The 25,300-nt window shown below is 43.7% G+C and overlaps 2 protein-coding genes across 6 annotated transcripts in view; both read left to right on the top strand.

Moving 5' to 3' along the window:
* The first annotated feature begins 27 nt into the window (after positions 1–27).
* TNFRSF1B (TNF receptor superfamily member 1B) lies at positions 28–14,798 on the top strand. Its single transcript, XM_052692135.1, is given in 13 exon segments — positions 28–2,404; positions 6,859–6,963; positions 8,974–9,102; positions 9,632–9,710; positions 9,712–9,801; positions 10,604–10,693; positions 10,777–10,964; positions 11,664–11,738; positions 12,435–12,478; positions 12,772–12,801; positions 12,804–13,038; positions 13,594–13,837; positions 13,839–14,798. Coding segments are annotated over 13 exon segments (1,419 nt in total). The 5' UTR covers positions 28–2,352; the 3' UTR covers positions 13,897–14,798.
* Positions 14,799–16,832: 2,034 nt separating this feature from the next.
* The window catches only part of VPS13D (vacuolar protein sorting 13 homolog D), an 87,985-nt gene continuing 79,517 nt past the window's right edge, over positions 16,833–25,300 (top strand). For all 5 annotated transcript variants that reach the window (XM_052691582.1, XM_052691584.1, XM_052691581.1 and 2 more), the window contains exons 1-10: positions 16,833–16,968; positions 19,248–19,420; positions 20,235–20,312; positions 20,544–20,734; positions 21,030–21,110; positions 22,383–22,499; positions 22,707–22,811; positions 23,132–23,302; positions 24,162–24,262; positions 24,639–24,807. In XM_052691582.1, the coding sequence (XP_052547542.1) occupies positions 19,324–19,420; positions 20,235–20,312; positions 20,544–20,734; positions 21,030–21,110; positions 22,383–22,499; positions 22,707–22,811; positions 23,132–23,302; positions 24,162–24,262; positions 24,639–24,807 (1,110 nt within the window). In that variant the 5' untranslated portion in view covers positions 16,833–16,968; positions 19,248–19,323. The remainder of the gene's footprint in view (positions 16,969–19,247; positions 19,421–20,234; positions 20,313–20,543; positions 20,735–21,029; positions 21,111–22,382; positions 22,500–22,706; positions 22,812–23,131; positions 23,303–24,161; positions 24,263–24,638; positions 24,808–25,300) is intronic.

The following is a 25,300-nucleotide window of genomic DNA, read 5'->3' as shown; positions in this document are numbered from 1 at the left end:
CAGTGTCTTGTCTGAGAGCCAACAAAAGGAATAGAGAAGCACAAAATCACCTCCTCAGGCCAGGCTCACCGTGCAAGTTGCCTAATATTTTATCTCTGTGCTATTTAGGGAAAGCACGTAAGTGCTATCTGCTCTTGTCATGCCTCCTAATTCTGCAGCATCAGCTGGAACTGGACCGAGAACATTGAAGTTTGACTCAGCCTTTAGTGTTCTTGTTGCCATTGCTTGGTGTTTTAAATCTCTTTTGAGTTTCCTGGTATAATGTTCCTCCACAACCACCTCATGACAGCAGATTACTGACAGTTACCTCTCACTGTGTAAAGGAGTACTTAGATACTGCTTTTAAGCTGACTTCTGACTGACTGCAGTGTCACTAGTTCCTGTGTTACAGAACGTAATGCAACGCTGAGTTGCCTCAATGATTCTTGCCTCTTGCCTCATCCTCCCCATTCCTATCACTTTATATTTCTTATCTAAGTCACTTCATTGCCTTGGTCATTTTAGTTGGCCTCATCCTTATCTTCTCTCACCTCACTATGGACTGGTGGAGATGTGGAGACCTGAACCATACATTTAAGAAGAGGAGATACATATATGTTGTTGTTCATAGAATCATAGAATTGGGTTGAAAAGGACCTCAAAGATCATCTAGTTTCAAATCCCCTGCCGTGGGCAGGGTTACCAACCACCAGACCAGGCTGCCCAGAGTTGTTTTCCTTGCACAGGTGACTTCAGAAGACCATCCAAGACAGGGAAGGATAGGATAAGGGGGAATGGTTCAAAGTCAAAAGAGAGAGGAGATTCAGGTTGGATATTAGGATGAAATTCTTTACTCAGAGGGCAGTGAGGCTCTGGCATTGCAGCCCACAGATGCCCCATCCCTGGAGGTGCCCAGGGTCATGGATGGGGCCCTGAGCAGCCTGAGTTGGTGTTGGGATCTGAAACTCTGTGATCTTTAAGGTCCCTTCTAAGCTGTGTCATTCTATGATTTTCTAAGTTAAATCATCCTATGATTTTTCTAAGCTTCTGCCTAAAACTGACCCCAGCACTGATTCCTATGACCCCACTGCCACCTGTTCTCTATCCTGAAAGATGACTGTTGTGCCGTGCTCTTTCCTTCCTGCTTTCTGAACAGCTCCGACTTTCCTGTCCCGTAATCTTTTGGGAAATCCTTAAACTGGCCTTTCCTAAGCTGACTCTAGGATGACTTAGTTTTATTAATGACCTTTAGGTATGGAGCCTCTTTGGCTTTATGAAAATCTTCATGAATTACACTGGATGTCCTTCATCCATTCAACCTCAGCATATAAGAGAATGTATGTTATGCAGATTTTGTGACTGAAGAAATAAATCACAAGAAATTGATGCTTTCTTGGGCCCACAGCCCCAGAAATGAAGTGGGAGAATCTCAGCATTATTGGACCTCGTCGTTGACATCCAGCAATGGATGATCTACCTGTACATGGTACGTTTGAGACCTGGTTCTAATTCCAAGTGCTCTTAGTTCCTGTATTTACTTGAATTCTGGTCTTCTCTGCTAGTCCAGAACATAATATAATTCCTAGAAACACCCGCTGTCACTCCATGTAGTCTGTCCTGCAGGAGAGGCAGTGAGTGAGCTGTATGTCCTTCTGTTTGTCCTGGGTTTGTTGCGTTCAGGAATGCTCAGATGGCAATTTCCTGTGTCCGTCAGTGCTGCCACATCAATGGGAGCAATGGGAGGGGAGGAGGAAATGGAATTCATGTGTTTTGGGGGCAGAGGTTGTGCATACTAAAACAGCAATGGGAGGAGGAACCGAAAACTTCCCGTTAAAGACTGGAGACCATTCCCTCGCTTCCAGCAAGTGTTCATTCTGCCCAGCACGTATCATTCCTTCTAGAACAACACAGCAATGACAGTTTCGTGTTAAAGGACAGCAATTTGTTCATCCACAGCCTCGGAATGACCGCGCTCACCTGACTGTCGCTGCTGAGGGATGCTCAGCAATCAGGCTGTATTTCAGGGCTGGGCATAAACGAACCTTTGGGTTTTTTCCTTATAACAATTTTCTGGATGAACAATCAGCCTTGCAACCTCCGTAACTTCAATCTCGGTGTGATATGAATTAAACACGCCCTGGATTTTTACCCTACAGCCGCACTTCTTGTGTCTGCGATGTCCTGTCTCTTCTCCAACAGCTCCATTGCAGCTCCTCGGAGCATCTTGGAAGCCACGCAGCTTTTAACATCCCTCCGTCGGCTCCAACCCCCGCGGTCTCTCGCTGGCGGGCAACCCCTCGTTTCAGCCCTGCCGGCAGCGGAGCGGCTCCGGGTTCTGTCACAGAGCCTCAGCTCCGCCCAGCCCTCACCGTGATGGAGCCTTGCTGGGCGCTCCTGGCCGCGCTGCTCCGCGCCGCAGGCGGCAGGGTGAGTGCGGGGGGCAGCCGGGGGGCGGCGGGCGGAGCTCGGAGCGCTTCGGGAGCCTCGGGCAGCGCTTCCAAGCACGGTCCAATCATGGTCCAAGCTCGCCCCGCTCCCTTTGGCTTTGCAGTTGGTGTTTTCTAGCTTCCCAAAGCCTCGACAAAGGGGCTTGAAAAAAGCTCGTCGTGCTCTGCTACATCCCTCGCACCATCGCTATGTACATAGCAGAGCCCTTGGTTGTACTTGTAAGAGCTGATGTGATGCAGCTGTGGCTGTTCCATGATTTTACTGAATTCTGTGGTTAAAGGAGTCCTTCAGTTATTTAGACCAAAGAGCTCAGTGGGGTCTTTGATTGGGTTTATGCTATGCTGATACATCACTAACCTTTTTCCATCTGATTTTAAAGTGCATAAGGTAAACGTGGAAAAGACTTTAGAGACCCCAAAACCACAGAATGGTTGGAGCTGGAAGGGACCCTAAAGGCCATCAGGTCCAACCCTGCACTGAGCAGGGACACCCACAGCTCCATCAGTGCTCACAGCCCCATCCCCTGACCTTGGGTGCCTGCACCTCCTCTCTGGGCACTCTGTGCAGTGCCTCACTGCCCTCACTGAAAAAAATCTTCCTTATATTCAATCTCAATCTCTCTTCTTTTAGTTGGATGCCGTTTCTCCTTGTCCTGTTGCTCAGAGTCTGTCTCAGTTCATTGGGTCTTTTTGTGTCACGGGTGTCATTTCCATGTTTCTTTCATCACAGTAGTTGAGCCTATAGGTAAGGCAAAGGCTGAGTTCAGCCCTGGGTTGTATGGTGGCACTATTGGTTCACTAAGTGGCTGCATGGGGCTCTGAGCACTGATGGAGCTGTGGGTGTCACTGTTCCTTCCAGTTAGTTGGACCTCATAGCCTTGAAGGGTCCGTTCCAACACAAGTGATCCCATAATTCCAAATACCTTGGACACAGTAGGGTAGGATGGGTGTGGGAATATTGGAACCGTGGTAGACTTTCTCACCAGAGAGTGAGCATGGAGGTTTGCCATGCTTCTTGCTGCCTCCCTCAACAGAGGGCTTGCATTCAAAAGGAGCTAACTCTTCTCTCACCCTAAGCATGATGCTCTCATGGTAAAGAGCACAGAGGAAAGCTTCCGTGTCACTTTTTGCATGGCCTTCAGGCTCCTGGCAAACCAAATGCTGCAAATGGCCACTGTGCATCAGTTTTTACTCAACTAAAGAGAGCAGATTTTTATCTTTCAAGGAGAAAAGCTGGCAGAGCAATAGCTCCTGAGTGACACGCTTTTTCTTGTTTCCCCCCTCTAATTTATATGGAGGGAGAAGGACCCGAAGCTTTCTGTTGTGTGTACCTTCCCATAGAATGGGAGAACAATTCCAATCATGGATCTTAATCTTAACCCAACCTTGCAGTGATACGTGAAGAAAAACAACTTTAAAAGATGCTCTGAGTCTTACTAGTAAAGCCTGATGTCCTGGTACAACTCCTGCTGATCTGGGTGAGAACTGCAGTTTTTTAAGACGACCTACCATTGAATTCTTTCTCTAAGTGACCAGTATACATATTTTCAGTAGAATTTTGTGGGTTTTTTATTTTTTTTCCTGTCTTTAGCACATTTGGTGGCTCAGCAAGTGGTATCTCTGTACTCTGAGACTTTTCCATAGCAACAGATGTTTACATCAGTCTTTGGTGACTTCATTGTGGTTTCACATGCGTTAAGAATGTCAGATGCAGTTCCTGTTCAAGCTACTTTGTTTGACAGCATCAGTTTGAAGACTGAAGGAGAAAAGGTGTAGAAATGTGAGTTAGGTTTAAAAAACATGGATCAATCTCTTTGTTTTGGATGACTGCGTTGAGTGGAAGGGAAAGTTATACAAATGGCTGAATATATAAATATATATATCATAAGCTTGTTTTATTTCTAGTATTGAAGTTCTCAAATATAATTACAGATGAAGTCCATGGATACAAGCTGTAAGGCAAGAGGTAACAGAAATAACTTCTGCTCTAATTAGCACTCAGCACTTAGGGAATGCTTTTCATTGTCATATGCCATGATTTCTGATCTTGTCCTTCCTCACCTGTGTGTAGAGCCATGTTCTCATCTCCTTTAGTTCTGAAGAAGTCTGAATTCCCATTGTGACTCAGGCTCAGCTCTGGCACAGATATTGGGCTCTCGGTTGCGGTTGACCTCCATATGTAGGCTTTCACTTGTGCTGTTCCACTGCAGGTGCTAACCTGAAAGTCACAAGGCAGTGATGTACTCTGCTAATTTATCTCCCTGTGGGTAAGATAGAGGGAATCTTGGAAGCAATTGTGTAGGCATATTCAGAAGAGTCAGCACTGACCTCTTAGGTGGACGGCGGCTGCTTTTAGTCCTCTCTTCTCAGTGACAAATCTTGTCTCGTGGAAGTCTGTAGAGCAGATGGGAAAGTGATGCAAACAATGCAGCAGCTCTGGAGAGAGGATCTTGAGTAATTTGGATGGTTTTTTGGATGTAACTTCTCAGTTACTGCCTAATACACAGGCATTGCAAAAGTCTCTTCAGTGAGTTGTGCAGTCAAGGGCAAGCCCAGAAGTAACCCCTTGATACTTTGGGCTATCTCTCATCTTTCTAGTGCTGATATCCCAGCACCAAGATGTGTTGCCTAATATGACTGATTGGCATTGCAGTGGAGATGCTTACTAACGTTTGTGCCTCTGCTACTAGAGGGATGAAGTGTTTCACCTTCCAATTGCACCTCTCAAATTAAATGAAGTCTTCCAAATCCCATCACCCAGCAGTGGGTTGGATATTAGGAAGAGCTGCTTCTCCAGAAGAGTGGTCAGGTACTGGCATGGGCTGCCTAGGGAGGTGGAAGGGGTCAAGAACTGTGGAGATTGTGGCACTAAAGGGACATGGCTTAGTGAGCAATACTGAGGGTGGTTGGACTTGGATGGTGTTGGAGGTCTTTTCCAACCTTAATGATTCGATGATTGTGAATCACTGAGTCCTTTTGGTTTTCCCATAATGGTCTTTAACGTAATTTGGCAAGAAATTGTGAACTGCACACCACTGAGAGCCACAGCTCAGCAGATGAACTTTAGAGTTGTTATCAGTCAGCAGAAATATCCTTTCAAGCACAAGTTAAGAGGAGCAGATGTGACCCATTGAGCAGCAGTTTTTCTTGTGCCTCTAACACTCCGGACAGTAATTGCAGCAGAGAACACAGAGGATGTGATAACAACATTATTTTGCTGGGAAGCCTTACCAGCAGGATAACCTGTGATGTGGTTTGATGCATTTCCTTCTCTCTCTCTTTTTTTTTTTTTTTTTTGTATGTGTTTTCAGTGAAATTTTCCTCTTTAAAAAGGCTCTTCAGTATGTGCATTAATGAAGTGTATCATAGCGACAGCAAAAATGCAACTTTGATCTTTCTTTAATAAGCGAAAGAACATGAAATAGTTTTGATAGCAGAGCCCGTTTCCTGCCCTTCAGCAGAGTACATTATCAGCTCACATTTGCAAATAGTGTTGTACCTCTATAACTCATTGCCTGTTACCAACTTCAGCATTAACAGTCATCAGCAAACCTAGAAGGTATTGAAAAGCCTAAGTTTTTTGGTTATCTCATTGGTAATGTTGAAGCCAACCTCATGGTTCTGCTTCAAAGTCTTCAATCCTTGTGCCAAAGCCCCTTTATTAACTCAGTTTTCTTCGCTGGAAGCTGCATTTCAAGATGCTGCATAAAAAAAATGTTGGGTTCCCATTGAGCAATTGTTGAGAGTGCCAAGTGTTAAGTCTTCTAATGTGAAAACACAATAGATAATCAATGTTTTTCAGTAAGAAGGAAGGATATTTTCATTACTGGCCTTCAAAGGGCTTGTTCCTGTTTTGATTTCTCTTTTTCATCATATATTTTAAGTACTTCTCTAGGCGTGTAGGTTATACATGGAACAATCTCCTCAGCCAGTTGTGTATGCCTTGAGCAGCTCCTCTCTGCTCTAGCAGGAAACTCCTACACTTCTGCCACCTAACATTTGCTTCTTTTCTCTCGCTCATTGAGTGCCTATTTCCTTTTGCAGAGGAGGCCCTTGGGTATTTTCACATTTGTTCATTGAAGTCATCGAGCAGCGTTGATTGGTGGTGGGGTCACCATCCCTGCAGGTGCTCAACACAGTTGTGGCTCTGAGGGACTGCCCAGTGGGCATGGTGGGATGGGTTGGGGTTGGACTGCGTGATCTTAGAGCTCTTTTCCAACCTTAGGGATTCTACTGACTTTTCACTGAGCTGTTTTGTAGAAAATGCAGCTCCCCGCAATCACAAAGGTAAGAATTGAAGTTTTCCTCTGGTATTTTCTCATGCTGAGTCATGAGAAAAAGGTCAATCCTTCCCTGACCTTTAAGAGTCTCTTTGACTACACTGAAGGGCCAGGATGGATTGGTGACTAATGATTTTCCTTTAATTTCTCCTGGAATTATTCACTGCCTTATGCACCACAGTCTGCACAATGCAGAGACCCCAGCACTGAATTCTATGAAGAAAGACTTGAGAAATGTTGCAGCAAGTGCCCTCCAGGTAGGTTCTAATTTAAATTATTCTTTTACACAGCCAAATTCAGCCAGTGCTCAGATGACCATACCACATTTTGGTTACTGACACACCTGAAAAGCATCCAGTTTTTGCTGTTATTATTCGCTCTCATCAGGAAGACAATAAAATGCTTAAAAAATATTTTCCAACGGGACACACTGTTAGTCAGAATTGGCATTCTCCTGCAAGTTTAACTTGGCTGGGGCTTATCAGGAGGATTGTGTACTTGTAACCACAGCTTTTGATGGTATTTTGATTGAAGCATTTTTAACTGAACTGTTAAAAAAAAAAAGAAATGGAACAGTAGTGAAATTACAAAAACTAAACAACGTAGAATTGCAGAATGGCTTGGCTTGGAAGGGACCCTTAAAAGGCTGCTTGGTCCAACTGCCTGCAATGAACAGGGGCACCCACAGCTCCATCAGTGCTCAGAGCCCCTCCAGCCTGAGACCCACATGAAAACAAAGCCCACGAACAACAGATAAATTGCAAAACAGAGCGTGAGGTAGAGCTTGATTTCTGTACTTTGACATGTCACTTACACAAGGGGCTTTCCACTGGGCAGGTTAATCTCTGATTGCTCATTAAGGGAGTTTTGTTGTCTTTTAGATAAATCAGACGCTGCAGATGTCTATCAGAGAGAGACCAGGTACAAGACTACGAAAACTGCCTGCTCTGAGGCTATGTCTGACACTGCACTGACCATTATTAATGTTCCTTTGTTAGCAAAAGTTGATTGCAGATTGGAGTTTGTGGAGAGTGGTTGTTTATTTATTTATTTTATGGTACAGGTAATGCCCTGTGGATACTTTAACAGAGCTTTTGCAAAAAGCTGGCATTGTATGGTTGTGTTAAAGGCAGCAAAAAAAGCCCTGTGTATTTGTCTCACAACATGCTGAGCAAATAGAATTTGTCTCCATAAGCGTTGAGTTCCTGTCAGAGAGATCCGGAAGTTTAAGCAGGAGATCAGTATGTGCTGAAACAGCCACAGTTGTTTGAATTAACTGAAAACATCCTGAGGGATCTGTCAAGCATCACTCGTGAAAAACACAGTAAGGGAAAGATGGTAATTTGTAATTGAAACTTTTTTCTGTTGTAGTTTGTTAAGTCTGTAAGAATACCTCCTCCCCTTAATTTAAACTAAAAGAGGGGAGATTTAGGTTGGATTTTAGGAAGAAATCTTTTACTCAGAGGGCAGTGAGGAGCTGGCACTGCTGCCCAGAGCTGTGGGTGCCCCATCCCTGGAGGTGCCCAAGGCCACAGATGGGCCCTGGACAGCCTGAGCTGGTGGGGGGCAGCCTCCCATGGCAGGGATTGAGACTGAATGGTCTTTGAGGTCCCTTCCAACCCAACCATTCTAGGATTCTGTGATTCTAAGATTAATTTTATTGTTTTGACTCTGGGCAATGTCTTGTAGGAGGGCCAAAGATCTTTATTTTTGTTGCTATGAATTTGAATTATTATTGTTTTTTAATAATAATGCATCAAAATTTTTAGCCTAAAGTCATTAGCAGGATGTCATTAGCAGGATGGAGGAGGAGGCTGCAAGTAAGTACATGGAAAAACAAACTTGGGAAGCAATTTCCCTGGCTCACCTCCAGGGCCACTTGTTTTGAAGAATGGAGATTTTCCAAGAAGTTCCAAAGACTTTCTTAACGATGCCTCTTCCTGATGACTCTTCAGGCTATTTCTGTGCAGGATATGAGACACTGGCTGTTATCTTCTTCTTTTTTTTCGTACAAGGGGGAAATGGCGCCTGACTGTTTTTCATTCTTTAAAAAGAATACTTAAGAGCTCATACTGATTGTAACTACTGCACTCAACTCTGTTTCTGGTGAGAAGCATTGGTTTGCCTCTCACCAAAAACCACTTGCTAAAACCTGTCTGTTCACCGCACTGTGATCCTGGAGAAGCTGAAATTGAGCAGATCCTGGTATTGCTTGGAGTGCTAGGAGCTGCAGAAACTCATTGCTTTGGTTGTTTTGTTTCTTACAGGTCAACGTAAGGCAGAGAGCTGCGGTGGCAGCATGGACACAAAGTGCATCCCTTGTTTACCTGACAGCCATACAGCCATCCAGAATCTGTCTCCTCAGTGCTTTGCTTGCTCTCCACCCTGCAGGAAAGGTACCTGTGCATTGTGAAGGAGGTGTTTGCCTTTTACAGCCTGCCCAAAGAGATGGCTTGGTTTAAAGGAGGACGGTTGGACTAAGTGATCTTGCAGGTCCTTTCCAACCCTTTCGTTCTATGATTCTATGAAATGTGACTGGGAAAACTCGTAGAGTGTTTGTCTGTCACCTGTATAGTCCTGTTCTTAATGCTTTTGCTGCTTGTTAAATTTTGGAAAAAAATTAAGAGCACGGCCTTGGAGGTGTATGTATGGTTATGATACGCTGTGATGCAGCTGCAGACAGAGAGTTTCAAGTGTGACTGGTATGGATGCAAATTTCACCTCTCTAGACAGACAAAACTCTTCTAAAAATGTAGATGTTGGGGCCCGTAGTGTATTTGCTTTAAGATGATATTCTAGCCAGAAACTGCAAAATTGTCTTTAGTTTGTGGTGTGTGAGCACGCCTCATATTCACCCAAAACATTGCAGACCACAATTTGAAGTGTTGCAAATGTAATCTTGTTTTATTCTTGTTTTCAAAACAGGATTTGTAGAGCGTCACACGTGCACGCTATCACAGGACAGGACCTGCAGCTGCCCACCCAGCAAGTACTGCATTTCAAAGATGTAAAGTGCATAAAAAATGGGGGAAAGGTTACCGAGTCTCCAGAAGAGGTAATTTAATTCTCAGCTCTCAGAACTCACACACACAATGGTTGTATGGTTTGAAGATGGTTATTTGTTGCCTTCATAGTCGTAAATGTTTCTAAATCTGCCTCCAATTTGATGAATTATAGGAATGGTGTCTTAATTCCTACAGTTGTTTCCAAATCTGCTTCCAACTGAGTAAATTACAGGAATATTCATTTAATTCCCTACAGCTACGTGTTCATTTGAATGGAAGTGTTGTCACAGCAAGTAGGCAGTACATGGCACAACAGTATTACCAAGGGGAATGTCCAAGGGAACAGAATATGGGTGCCTTTTGTTGACATACCAGAAAGCTCCCCAACACAAGCAGAGCTTCCAGCTGAATTTTGGTTTAATTAGGCGATGGTGACTCTGTGCTGCCCTGTAGAATGAGTCTCTGTGTATTAGATGTTGAAATTCACCACTCTGATAAGCACAGCTGTCTCAAGATGATAAATAATATCCAAAGATGTAGAACGTTGGATATAATTAAGGATAATAATACAGAGCTCCAACAGAGTTCAGTAGGTGATCAGCCTACCAGGGACTAGTGGGAAAAAGCTCCACTGTTGTCTCTAATGCCCCCTTTTTAACATTTTGGTAGGTTTTAACAGTCTGAAAATGGCTGGCTACCAAGAGCACCAAAATAGCACCCGATGAATCTTCTGATCTGTGTTTGGGTGGGGTGTTTCAGATTAACCTCACCCATGACAGACTGTATGTTGTGTACTGCCTCTGTATCAATTTCAGGATCTGCACCGCAGACTTAGATTATTCATTCTTATTTCTCACTAGATGACTAACTGGAGTTTTCTATTTCTTTTAAGGAACAGAAACACAGACACAGAATGTAAGCCCTGTCCCCGGTAAGATTCAGATGAGGAATCTTATGATACCAGCTGCATACTACATACAGTGTAAGCCAGATTCTGTTTAATAGCAATCTTTAACTGAAGACAGGGTTGCTTTCTTTCCTAACTTCTCTTTTTGTTTCTTGCAGTTGTAAACCAGTGGCTGTTGCAGGAAACGGCGTGAATGTTGCTGTTTGCCATGACTCAGTTGCCACATTTCTGCCTCACACTGTTATAAACCTCTTCCCCCCAAGCTAAAGCTCAACTTCCAGCAATGGTGAAGTAGTAACACAGCCTGTCATTCTCAACTCCGTGCCTGACATGTCCTACATCACTGGTAAGTTGTTAACTCGTTTAAAGTCACTTCTGTCTGGCTTGGAAGCAAGATTATCTTTAGTTGACAGTTTCTTTCCAAAACCAATTACCTGCACCCAGACAGAAGAGCTGAGTTAATTCAGTGACACTGCTTGTGTTGGGTTGCATAATGTCACATCTGTCCTGCCTTGCCGCATTCCACAGTCACTGTAATTCTTTATGTGTTTCTAAGAAGCCCGGAATTAGATGATACAATGCACTTCCTGAGAGTTAGTGCTATAAAAGCTGGAAGAAAAGGTTTATATGTTAGATGTTTGGCCAAGCCTGACTAACAGCAGCCCAATCTTTATAGCGTTCACAAGTGTGGACGTATTCTCTGCTGTTCATAGTCTGTCCAAAAGGCAGCTGTGTTTAAGAGCATTATGGACTGCCTGAATTTGTATTTAATGAACTGCTCCTAGCTTAATGAGATACTTTTTATTGCCGTGGTGAAAAGTCTGTCTTCACATTTCAGAACAGGAAAATTCAGTTTTAAGAACCAGTGGAGTCTGAAAACAAGACTTTGGTATGTAACAACAGAGATATTAAATGTGACCATCAGACCTCCCTGGCACTTTCAAATTTAGCTGTTATAGCCATGGACAGAAAGCTATTGCTTCTCATGCAGTCCATTGTCAGACTGACCTGCTATATAACTTACCTGCTTCAGTTTTATTTTCAGGATCAGTGACAGGGTCGTTGTTATTGGGCCTGATAATTGCTGTTATGGGGTATTGTTTATTCTCCAAAAAAAGAGGTAAGATTCATGAAACAAAACCAAACAGCTCTGGAAGTACTGTCACCTCATTTCCTGCTAATTTGAGCCCAGCAGGTGACCGATTTATGTATCCTAGCAGGCACTGGCTCTCTTTGAAACTTGTGAGTCATGTAGATTCATTGATGACATAAGCATGCACCAACTGAAATTTATAATTAAGTAAATATGCCAGGAACATCGTGTGCATTTCAAGTGTCTTTATTAAATCACGGAATGAAATTGGGCTCAGGACAGCGATACACTAAGGCAGATGTCCCGCTCAGAGCTCTCATGTTGCTCAGATTTTAAACATGTGGTGTACCAGAGGAGTTGGACAACTGTGAAACCGTTGTGCTCCTACTGGAACTTGTTTGTTACATATTTTACACGTAATGTAAATATTACACATTATCAAGTGCTGATAGTTACGATTAAACGACTGCAGCCATAGTCGTTCATGAGTGAGAGCTGTTCTCAATTACACAAAACTAGAAATAATAGGAATTTATACAGAGGGTCTTCTTAATACTGAAATTTATGGCAGCTTGTAAAGTTAATAGAGTACAACTTTCAACACTATGCACTAAACATACAGTCGATGTTTATTCTGGGAGCAGAGGCTCCATTAGCTAAAAAAGCAGCTGTTGTAACTGCAACAAATTTTGCTGCTAATGAACCATCTTTCCTCAATTGCAGCCCTTGCATACTCACAACCAACTGAAGCAGTGGATTTGATGAGTGTCACTCACTCCTTTCCTTCAGAAATCATGCAGTTTTATGTAACTGAGAGCATAAGAAAACTGCACAGCAGGACAGTGAGGAAGGAGTGGCCTGGACCTCAAGCTAGAGTAGAAGGTGTAACTCGCATAACCTGTCCATTGAGCTCATTGAATGGCCAATGAGCTAGTATGAATTTTACTTGGTGTACATTTGCATAGTGATGACTATTATCAGTGGTTTCTTTAGATAAGTATTGACCACTTTTTGTTAACACTTTTAAAAAAGATTAATAGTTTGCATTGTTCTGCTTCAGCCGTTTTCCTCTACAGAGAAGCAGTGTGACAAAAAAAAGTAAGAAATGCGGAATTGCAAAGCTCCAGCAGTTCTGAACAGGAGGAGCAGCATCTCTTGGAAACTCCTGGCCCAAGCAGCAGCTCCCTGGATAATCCAGCTGGATCTGCAAGAGTCAGTGTAATAAATAACAAAGACAGGGATAAGAAAGAAAGTTTCCAACAGCATTATGCAGCTGCAGAAGGGTGTAAGCTTCGCTGTGGAGCCAGGCACAGCTCTGCAAGTACAGGTAAGAGTGTCAACGAATGCATATCTGAACATTCCAGAACCTCTTGACGGTTGTCAAATACAAATCTTAATAGGAGTTTAAGTGAGAGGGTAGAGCATCAGATCCACGTTCATCAGAGTGCCCAGTTACTTTTGGAAAAAGGTTGTTTTAAATTGTTGGCCTAGAATAGTGAAGAGAGCATGCTCAGAGGAGAAAATTATCTGCACACTTTGGGGATCAGAGTAATGGGAGTGGGACAAGGAGACAAAGAGAGCAGTAAGAAATGAACGCTGTCTGAAGCATTCACCACGAGCAGAGACTCGGCTGGGATCCAGAGCTCTGTATTCATTTTTACAGCTTTTTTATATCAGGGATGACTTTGGGATTTGAGGGACTCTCCAAAAACTGAAAAAGTTGCAGAATCACTTCCACCAGTTTGCCTAAATCAAGCAAAGGAAGAAGATGTAGAGTATGTAATTGAGCTTTTAAGCCAAAGAACTTGATAAAGAATCCAACATATTGTTCCAGGCTGCTTTCTTCCTTGCTTGATCTGTGTGTTTCTTTCTTATTTGACAGAACTCTCAGGTAATGGAGGAAGGCAGGTGAGTGTGACTCGTGTTGTTAAAATATGTAATCCAGATTATGGCTCCCAGGTTCCAGAACAGACTGGTCCAGCTGGCATGGATTATGGAAGTGCTCAATGTTCTCCAACAGGGGGAGAAGCTCCCCTTTCAAAAGAAGAAAACCCCTTGAAAAAAGAAACTGAAATTCAGATATTGGTGGAAGCCAAAGACAATTTACTTCAGGATTAACTTCTGGACACAGAATTCTCCTCTGGGTGTTCAAGATACGGGGATAAAAACTGTTTCAAGGAAATGACAGATTTTATACTGTTTGACTGATAATCAGATCAGCCCTTATGTTCACAACCAAACGTGTTTAGTGTAGCATTTCTACAGATTTGAAATCTCAGAAGAATTTACTTTTTTGAGGTTTTCAATCTCTTCTTTGTCAGCTTTGAGAGTAAAAGATGAGTTTTGAATTAGTTACTATTTTTTAATGCTTACCGATCTCAGGTAATGAACTCTCTCTTGAAGGTTGCGTAGAGTAATCTATAAAAACTGGAAGTGACCCAGACCTCAGAACCAGAAAATCCTGTTCCATCGTTCATTTGTTGCTCAGTGCTGAGATCCATCCACCCACTTCTTATAGAAAATCAGTAGCACAGCATCTACTCTGCGAATGCAGATGAGAATCAGGCTTTTAAAACACATACTTTAAACTTGCGTATAACCTAAGAGGTTTATTCGTACTTCTAGAACAGAGAACTGGCAAATAGGTCTTTCATCCTACTATGAATTTTATTTTATAACTTCATGTTAAACTTGAAGGTCATTTGATTTTGTATAATGCCCTTTTCTGTTGTACTGAGTTTTTTAATGTCTTACCCAACAGCTCCCAGTGCTGGGAGCACATTGGAAGAGCAGTGTCAGAGTTTTGAAGAAGTTTAAGATTATGTTATAGAAGTTAAATTTCTGGGTTTTCAGAGTGTGGAGCAGAGAGAAGGGGAATTCAATTCTTATGCTGAAGTATGAAAAATGTGTTTGTATTTGTTAAGAAAAAGATAAATAGTGTGTTTTTATACTTAAACCTTTGTTTTCTACCTCCCTACTGAACCAAAATTCTACTTTTTAGAAGGGCTTGTTTCATTCTATAGGCTAAACCATTGCTTTTAAAGTCAAAATTGTATTTCATAGTACGTAATTAAAAGAGCATTGATCCATGGCCACCTCATCTCCTATTGCCTACCGCCAGGCCCTGTTAACAAGGACACTATAAGCAACCATTACTCTTGGAGTGATGGCTTCAGTGGACAAAGGAAGGGCAACTGATGTTGTCTAGACTTATGCAAGGCTTGTGACATGGTCCCACACCACATACTTATCTCCAACTTGGAGAAGTAAGGATTTAAAGGGTGGACTATTCTGTGGATAAGAAATCAGTTGGATGGTTGCAGCCAGAGGGTTGTGGTCAATGTCTCTCGGTGCAGGTGGAAGCCAGTGATGAGTGGGGTCCCTCAGGGGTCCCTCAGGGGACTGGTGGTCTTTGTTATCTTTATCGGTGACATAGATGATAGGATGCAACAGTTCAGATGACCCTAAACTGATTGCTGCAGTTGACACCATAAAAGGGATCCATCCAAAGAGGTCTGGACAGGCCTGAAAAATGGGCCTAGGAGAACCTAATGATGCTCAGCAAGTCCATGTGCAAGGTGTTGCACTTGGGTTGGGGAAGTCCCACGTCTGTGTACAGACTAGGAGAAGAACTGCCTGACAGCAGACCTGCAGAGAAGAACTTGGGAGTTCTGATGGATTCCTGGGCTCCATTAGAAGAGGTGTGGTCAGCAGGGACAGGGAGGTGATTGTCCCTCTCTGCTCTACTCTTGTGAGGCCCCATCTACAGCACTGTGTCCAGGTCTGGAGCCCCCAGTACAAGAAAGACAGGGAGCTGTTGGGGAGGGTCCAGAGGAGCCACAAAGATGATCAGGGGGTTGCAGCACCTCCCCTATGAAGACAGGCTGAGGGACCTGGGCTTCTTCAGCTTGGAGAAAAGAAGGCTGCAGGGTGACCTCATTGCAGCCTTCAGTACCTAAAGGGAGCCTGCAAACAGGAGGGGAGTCAGCTCTTGGAAAGGATAGATACAAGGGGAGGACAAGGGGAAATGGTTTTAAGTTGAGGGAGGGAAGATTGAGGTTGGATGTCAGGGGGAAGTGCTTTACAGAGAGTGGTGAGGTGCTGGAACAGCTGCCCAGAGAGGCTGTGGATGCCCCGTCCATCCCTGGAGGTGTTCAAGGCCAGGTTGGATGGGGCCCTGGGCAGCCTGGGCTGGTATGAAATGTGGAGGTTGGTGGCCCTGCATGTGACAGATGGCTTGGAGATTCATGATCCTTGAGGTCCCTTCCAACCTGGGCTGTTCTGTGATTCTGTTATTCCATGTGTGTGCTTGCAGCTAATTGTGTCCTGGGCCAGGAGGGATGTGGAGCTGTTGTAGCAGGTCCAAAGGAGGGCTGTGAAGATGCTCAGAAGGCTGGAGCACCTCTCCTATGGAGAAAAGTTGGGGAAGCTGGGCTTGTTCAGTCTGGAGAAGGCTCCAAGGAGGCCTACTGCAAGGAGACCTTGCTGTAATTGAGGGGTGATTATAAAGAAGAGGGAGAGCAACTAATAATAATGATAGGTCAAGCGGGAATGATTTTAAACTGAAAGATGGGGGATTTAGGTTAGATGTTACGAGGAAATTCTCTGTGCTCAGAGGCCTTGGCAGTGCTGCCCAGAGCTGTGGGTGCCCCATTCCAGGAGATGCCGATGGCCACTGATGGGCTCTGGACAGCCTGAGCTGGTGGGGGCACTGAGCCCATGGCAGGAACTGGGGCTGGATGGGCTCCAACCGAAGCCATTCTGTGCTGTGAACCTCCAGCCTGGCCAAACTGAACTTTAATGCTTTGAAGAGCCAACTCGTTTACTGTAAATCGTGCACTGCTGTAGTTTACACACCCGCAGCACGGATGGAGGAGTCAATACTCTTCAGTTCTGTGTAGGTTCAGCGCTGATTCCCGCACAGCCAGGCTGCGGTCTCGTACGTCAGCCTGCAGCAACACAAGGGGGACAGCGCTGCGCCGCGAGCGCAGGAACAACACTCGGGCACAGCAACCCCATTTCCTCAACAAACCCTACACCCCCAGCGCTGCCCCTCGGCGTACAGGATCCACAGGACCGCCCCCCGGGGCGGCGTAGCACGGAGCAGCCTGGTTCCGCCCCCTAAGAGGCGGAGAAGCTCCCATCGATCGTTCTGCGCTCCCCTCCCGCCCGGCTCCGCTTCTTCCCTTACGCCGCTCGGCCGCGGAGCGCTCGGCCCCGCGCAGCGCTGCGGAGGTGGCGGTGGGCGAGAGCTGAGGTGAGTGGCGGCGGGCGGGGCGGGGCGGTGCTGAGCGGGACGGCATGGGACGGCACGGCACGGCGGCTCCGGGCCTCGGCGGCGCTTCCTTCCTGCGTCAGCCCGAGCTGCGCGGCGCAGGCCCGGCTCTCAGGGGCTCCTCCCCACCTCACGCCCCTCTCCGTGCTCCGCCCCGCGGTCCCGGGGCTGCGAGGGGCTCCGGGTTTGCTTCTGGGCTGCCCTCGAGCTTTTCCCACACGGCTGAGGCCGCCCGGTTCCTCGGCTCTGCCCGCCGCCTGTGAGCAAGGTGACCTTTCGCTTCGCCTCTCCCCCAATCCGCTGTGCCAACAGGTCTCGTTATTTCTCTCTTCCCTACGATCCGTACCTTTGTACGAAGGGGGAGGAAATGTGTGTGTTTGTGGGGGGGGGGGGGCGCCGCTCCGCGCCTCTTTTGTGCGCGTGTGGGCTGGAGCGGAGCGCCCACAGCCCTGTGAGGAGAGCGGCCCCAAAGGGCGCCTTCGTGTGAGCGGCGCCGAGTGACGGCCTGCCTCGTTGTTCTCGTCCTGTGAATGCTCACGCTTGGTTTTGAAAAAGCGCAGATATTATAGAGATTTAAAACAAACAGACAAACAAAAGACAAAACCTGAGTCTGAATCTTAAAACTTGACGTTTAGCTCTTGAAGTTGTGACTTTGTATTGACGTAGCTTTAATGTTATGCCAGGCACTGCTGCCCAGAGCTGTGGGTGCCCCATTCCTGGAGGTGCCCATGGCCATGGATGGGTCCTGAGCAGCCTGAGCTGGTGGGCGGCAGCCAGCTTAATGCAGGGTTTGGGGCTGGATGGGCTTTAAGGTCCCTTCCAACCCAAACCTTCATTGGATCAAACTTTTCTCTGTAGAACACGGTAGAGCCTAGAGCTTTCTATGGTCTCCTTACCACAAGCTGAAACAAATGATCGCAGAAGAGAATGAAGGGAAATGTTGACACGTACAGTCAGTGTTGCTTTTCTGATCCTTTTTCTGTGCCTTGCTGCTGTTATCTATGCTGTTGCTTTGAAGACCAGATCGAGTAACTGCCCCATCCCTGGAGGCATTCAAGGCCAGGCTGGATGTCGCTCTGGGCAGCCTGGTCTGCTGGTTGGCGACCCTGCACACAGCAGGGTCTAGCAGTTGGAACTAGATGATCATTGTGGTCCTTTTCAACCCAGGCTATTCTGTGATTCCAGCTGTTAATAAGCTATTTAACTGGCTTGTATCCAGTTATTTCCCACTCATATACTTTTCCCCCAAAAAAGGTTTGGGTAGGGTGAGTTGTTTTGCATATGTCACTTAGGAATCTTGCAAGAATAGGGTCAAAGACTTTATGGTATGGTGTGGTGCAAATGCCAAATTGCCTTCTTCCTTTTCTGCTAGAATGGGAGCTGTGTTTCCAGGTCTCTGTGCCATGGGTGTTTGCTCCTTTTTACAGTGTCTGATCTTCTCACAGTAGCAGCCTTCTAGTAGAATAATTGCTGAGTCCAGAAAGTTTGTGAAGGAGCATGATATAGAATGGGGTAGAAGAAGCAGTATCAGTGTGATCAGCCCTTCACGGAATCATCACAGAATGGCCTGGGTTGAAAAGGAGCACAGCACTCATCCAGTTTCAATCCCCTGCCATGTTCTGCGGGGTCACCAACCAGCAGCCCAGGCTGCCCAGAGCCACATCCAGCCTGGCCTTGAATGCCTGCAGGGATGGGGCATCCACAGCCTCCTTGGGCAACCTGTTCCAGTGCCTCACCACCCTCTGGGGGAAAAACTTCCTTCTAATATCCAGTCTAAACCTCCCCTGTCTCCTCCCCCTTATATAGGGAAGGAACACTGCCCATTGTGAGAACTGACAGATGTGATTTTATTAGAGAAGGGGGCACAGAGATGCCTGTTTTTGCAGACTAGGCTTCCAAAATCAGTGTACCTGCAACTTGAAGTAAATACAATGGGCAGTGCAAAATGGCTTCAGATCAAAGTGGAAAGAAGGTTGCTAATTGACATGGTTGATAATTGCCATTAAACATGGTACTTTGGTTAGACATAGGATGGAGAGATAAATTTAAATTGCCTATAGAAGTAAACTAATCATTAAAGCTCTATATGAAGCTTTGTGATTTGGGACTTCAATAATGCGGCATAAGGTTGGTTTCTCCCTTTAAAAATGCTTTAATATTTTAGATTGGCTACAGAGGGAGTTCATGGTAGCAATGTCTGTGGGCAAGGTGAGACTTATTTCAAACACTCATTTATTTCATTATTATTATTTTCCTTTCAGATTGAGACTGCAGTTATGGAACAGAGAACCAGAAAATGACAGAAAAATGTTAGATGCTCTCTTCTAGGACACAGTCATGTTGGAAGGGTTGGTAGCCTGGGTCCTCAACACCTATTTGGGCAAATATGTCAATAACCTGAACACAGATCAGCTCTCTGTTGCTCTTCTGAAAGGTGAAGTTCTGTTGCGTTTTCTGTAATGTTTTATGCTGTGATTTAAGGAGAGAAGTGTTTTTGTTTCTATTCCATCTCAGAGTTAACACTGTCAGTTAATATTGCGTTTAACATTTTGTATAAATGCCTCTAATAAAGTTTTGTGCCAGCGCTTTGCAGTGAATGGTAAATTCTCTTGCATTTCTATCTCTGTTGTTTCTTGTCAACATTGTTAAACCAATTTATACAAGATTTTCACATGTATGCTTAGCCTATCTTAATAGCTCACTTGATTTATGTAATGTTTGAATATCATTTTCCTTAATGCTGTTCGTTAACTTGCCTTTTAAGGGACTGTGGTGGGGAGTGTTCTGTAGTCTTTACCTCTTTTGTTTTGGTGCTGGTAGTTAATCATTTTACAGTAGTATCTAGTTTACTGTTTCCTGCTATTTGCTGATTTTGGAGAGAATATTTTGTAACACTTCAGAACTTTTCTTTATGTGCCGTGGTAATCTTCAGAAAATACTTGAAGTTTCCCTTTAGAAGCAGTAGAAGCTGTCTCCTAGGTGGTAAAGTTCAGCTCTAAACCTTTGCCTGAGGTTGTTTCTAGATGACCTCATCACATGCTTTGAGTACGCGGCACTAAAAAATTACTGAGCATGCTGAATATCTGTGACAGTTGTTGCACAAGTTGATGTGGCAGGTTGGCTGTTCTCATGAAATCCTATTCTTTTTCTCCTTTGAAGCATGATGCTGGTTATTCTATAATTTTCAAGCTGGCATTTGTACCATAAGTTTATTCAACAGACATGATTTTTTGGTGTGCTTTTAATAGGTGCTGTTGAACTGGAAAACTTACCACTAAAGAAGGATGCCTTGAAGGAACTGGAGCTGCCATTTGAAGTAAAAGCAGGTGTGTATTTTGCCGGTGCGTGCAAGACAAATATTTATAACAGGAAGGATTGCATACGTTATGACTTTTACCTGTGAGTCAGAAGCTTGAACAGCTGAAGTAACCTAATTTTAATCCAGTTCTGTTTTAGCTTGTTTATTTCTTACACCTCATTTCCTTTCAAGTTTTCTAGGAGTTACAGAAGCATTTTTTACACAGGAATCTGAGAGTGTCTCTGCTTTATATTTCTAGGTTTCATTGGCAAAATAACTCTGCAGATACCTTTTTATCGCCCACATGTGGATCCATGGGTAATATCTGTCTCAAAACTGCACCTAATTGGTGCGCCAGAAAAAAAGGAAGATTTTGATGAGGAAAAGGAGAAGTTGCAAGAAAGAGAACATAAGAAAGCCCTCCTTGTAGCACTTGAAGAAAAATGGAAGGTGGGTCACACTTGTTTTTCATAGTGAAAAAACTGCTGTGGTAAAGGGGTGCTGTTTTAAGTCTCCTAAGAAGCAGCTGAGAACAGATGCTTAGGAAACTGAAGTCAGGATTTGATACATGCTAACAGTGCAGTTCACACTTCCAGCCCCCTGCGTGCATTGGTGATACTGGAATCTGTTTTTCTTCTCTTTGTTCAGTAATTCCAGCGTAACACACGTATGTGTATTGTTTCCTTTCAGCTGTTGCAGTGCTGGTTAATTCTGATTCCTATTTTCCTTGTTTCATTTCTTTCAGAAAGAACGACAGCAGAAAGGGGAATCTTACTGGTACTCAGTTACTGCATCGATGGTCACCAGAATCGTAGAAAACATCGAAGTAAGCCTTTATAAGGCTTTAGAGAGCTTTGCCAATCTGCTAAAAACAACCTGTGCCCATTGCATTTCACACTGTGTAGTCCTCAGAGAAGAAAGATGTGAATGAAAGGTGGATGTTTGGCAGAGGACTGTCCCTTTTCGGATGGAATCTCTGTGATTTCTATTTCAAACTGGTTTTGATAGGGACTGCTGGGAAGGGAAAGCCCTTCGGCCTACCAAGAGAAAAAGAGCAGCTCTTCCTGAATGGTAACACTTGGTGGATAATGAAAACCAATGGGTTTTGCTCACATTTTAATGCTTTTTGTTATAAGCCCATCAAAATGTTAATTTATCAAGAGTGGCACGTGTTGTCTTCATAAAAGACAAGTTTTAAAGAAATTAATCACAGAGTTTCTGCTGATAAATGATTTTGAATATTTGTTCCAGCTCCCAACGTCTTCCATGATTCTTTTTCTGCAGTTACAAAAAAATCTGGCACGTCCCTCCTGCATTGCAAAATGACTCAAAAATATGGCTGCTGAGCTCTGTAGATTTTCTCTTTGGAAGTCCTAATGTAGTTAATGACACTTCAGCATTTAGGTGCTGCACATTATTAGTTATTTCTATTTAAGAACCTAAATTGACAAAGTTTGTCTACTGGTCTCCATGAAAAGAGTTTTCCTTTCTTGGTGCAGATAGAGTGGCTGTTTAGAAGTTTAGAAGTGGCTGTTTAGTTTAGAAGAAGATACCTCAGCCCAACTGCTTTTCCTGATACATTTGAGAAGGATTTATCTATTGCAAGAGCTCGAGGCAAGAGTGTCTCTGCTTAATGCAGTCTTGGACTTGACACACAGAGAAACTACTATGACTGTGTGCTGTCATCCAGGCTGATGTGGCTCTGGGCAGCTTGGTCTCCTGGTTGGCCATCCTGCACATTGCAGAGCGTTGAAACCAGCTGATCATTGTGGTCCTTTTCAACCCAGGCCATTCTATGATTCTATGATTCTAAGGGTTTACCAATGTAAAATTACTTTTTTGGGTCATCTTTTGCTGCTCTTAGTTTGTATGTGTGGCCCATAGTGATGATTCTGGTCTATTAAATGGATTTGAGTCTTTGATTGGCAGTTGCACATCTGTCTTGAAAATGGCAAATAATGATAGCAAAATAAATTGCACTGACATGTGCAAGGGGCTAATTGATTGGGGGGAGAGGGCAGGGAGCTGCACAGCACTGCTGTGTGCTTAATGATGGAAACAGTTGTCTCCAGTAATATACTTATTTTTCCTTTTGCAGTTAAAAATTCAGGATGTCCACTTGAGGTTTGAAGATGATGTCACCAATCCGTTGCAGCCTTTTGCATTTGGCGTATGCATCAAAAATGTCTCCATGCAGAATGTAGTGTTTGAGCCAGTAAGTGTTGTTGAGGAACGTGGGGCAGCTAAGATGTGGTGCTGTACTTTATGAGTACTAGTAAAGATGCAGTCAAAAAATCTTTTTAATAATCTGGTTATTTTTATAAATTGACTCTGGGTTTTTCCTGTTATTTTTCAAGTAAGCAGAACTACAAACATCGTGGATGTATTGTGTCATTGTCTTCATTCAGTCTTTCTATTTCAGGTAGAGAAACTGATGCGGAAAAAGCAGTTAGATGTTGCTGACTTCAGTATTTATTGGGATACAGATTGCACTTTATTGGGTGACCTGCCTCCTGCTCAGCTACAGGTACAAGAGAAAGAGCCTTTTTTTTCTTTCTTTCATTTTGTGTTCTTTCTATATGATAGCCATAACTGACTTACATTTTACTGGATCTGGTGCTTTTAAGAGCAGCAGAAGTTTATAGCTTTGTGTTATCATGGCAGAATACAAAGGTAAGCCACAAAAGTTGTGCTGTGAGATACCTTGTGCTTAGCCTTCTAAGAGGAAATTTAAGAGTTATTGTAAATGACCTGTTAATGGAGTTTATTCTGATACATTAAACCAATATATCCTAATGCATATTGTACACCCATTTCATGTAGAAAAAACGTCCTTGTAACCCACAGGAAGCCATGGATAAAAGTATGGAAAACCATGATCATAATTACATCATGGAACCTGTATGCACGTCTGCTCTTCTGAAGAGGAATTGTTCAAAGGAGCCTTTAAGGTCTCGCCAGACTCCACGACTCGAGTGTGACATTGTGCTTGAGACCATACCCCTGAAGCTGTCCCAGGTAACCAGTGCTCACCTTCTCTTCACTCCCAGTGTATCAGACAGATCACTCAGGATCAGAGTGGGTGAGGCCACTGGGAACTCCTCAGCCTGTCCAAACTGGCTAGGCTTCAAGATTGCTCAGCTGTGTGTGCTTTATTGAACCTCCTTGGTGGTCAGGTTCTAACCAAATGGCTGATGGAAGAAAGCACTCCTTAGTGGTTTGTTGATCACAGTGTCTGCAGAGTCACACTGGGAATTTGATACTGGGCTTCTCGTTCTCTTCCCACCTGCTGACTGTTGTTCATATGTTCCTGAAGATTCTGCTGGTAAAATCATAGAATTATAGAATGGCCTGGGTTGAAAAGGACCATGATGATCATCGAGTTTCAACCTCCTGCTATGTGCAGGGTCACCAACCAGCAGACTGGGCTGCCCAGAGCAAATGACAATGAAAGAAAATGAAGTCTTGAATTACGTATCTCTAAAAGAAAAGTTGCTGTTTCAAACAATGTAGGATTGTTGCAATTTTTTCACCTTCCTGGTTGCAAAATTGGCAGTGTTTGTAACAGATTAAATAGCAATAGCCTAAAATCAGTATTTTCTTAAAGCTTTAGCTTTAGAGACAAGTGAAAGGAGTACATTAAAGAATTTGATTTAAAATCAAGTCTTCCAAATAGGAAGTTTGTAAATTGAGTTTTTGCTGGGATAATGTGATACCAGAGAGCAATGATATGATAAACGTTGATCTTGATTCTGAAGCTGTTTGCAGACTGTCAGTGCAGATAAACAAAACCTGTGGTTGTTTCACCTCTCCCTCCCTTTTCATTTGGAAAGCACTCCAGTATTGGCTAATTATCTTTCTGCTCTTTAACTAAAAGATGCAGTATCAGCAGATCATGGCATTTCTAAAGGAACTGGCTAGAAAGGAACGGCAGCTTAAATTCAGAATGTGGAGACCAAAGGTTACAGTAACAGAGAAGTAAGTATATCTGTGGATGTGTTGTTGAATTAGTGTGACATTGAAACCTGCACTAGGCAGAGTTGAATGAAGACAGATATTTGTAAGAAATGATACAGCAGTCATGTGATAGAATTTAAATTTTCGTGTTGTGTTTCCTTACCTCATAAAACTTTTAAATATGCCCATGTAATCCAAATTGAATAGCACCAGTTTGATACTACTCAACTTGCAGAACAAACTCGTATGTGCTGTGTGTAATACCAGTGCCTTTTCTAACCAGTTCCCTTTGTTTTCTCCCTGGGCTCCTTTTGGACCAGTTTGACATGCATTCTTCTTTTTTTTTCTTGTTATTTTTGGTAAATATCAGTGCTCTAATAACTTAAAAACATTTCAGTTGCCGAGAGTGGTGGATCTTTGCTTTGAATGCCAACCTTTCGGAGATCAGGGAGCAGAGGCAGCGTTCTACATGGGAGTTTGTGTTACATCGGGCCCGGGATGCAGTATCTTATACTGACTTGTATTATTGCAAGTTGAAGGGGGAGCTGCTCACTGCTGCAGAGCAGGTATTTAGATCTGGGATTTTGTGGTGTAGATGAATTGTCTTCTGTCAAAATTTTTTTTTTTACTTCTTTTTTTTTCCTCCACTTAATGTTAGGCTTGAGAATTTAGGAGGAGAATGTAATGAACCTGTGTTCTACTTGAGGAGAGAGAAACCATGTGGGCTGTAATTAATTACTTCCTATCTGTTGGAGCAGTGGGACTTTTCCCTCAAATCCATCATGCACACCTTTCTTATGCAATCTTACTGAAACCTGAATTTGGATGTAATCCTTCCTTGTGTTATTTGGATGTGAACTGTAAGAGTACCTCACATACTGGGAGCTTTTATAATAACTGTCAAAGCAAGAACCATAATATAAAAGATGAGAGTTTTATTTAATGCAGTGTCTTCAGCAGAACTGTGAAACATAACAGTGGCAATGCCATTGGAAGACTATACTTGGTTGAACCATAAGCTTCCAGAAAGAGCTTCTTAATCAGTGCAGAAAAGATAAA

The sequence above is a fragment of the Tympanuchus pallidicinctus genome, unplaced genomic scaffold, assembly GCF_026119805.1.
Source record: "Tympanuchus pallidicinctus isolate F22 unplaced genomic scaffold, pur_lepc_1.0 scaffold29, whole genome shotgun sequence".
Classification (NCBI taxonomy): Eukaryota; Metazoa; Chordata; class Aves; order Galliformes; family Phasianidae; genus Tympanuchus; species Tympanuchus pallidicinctus.
This window is presented reverse-complemented; position numbering and strand designations above follow the sequence as displayed.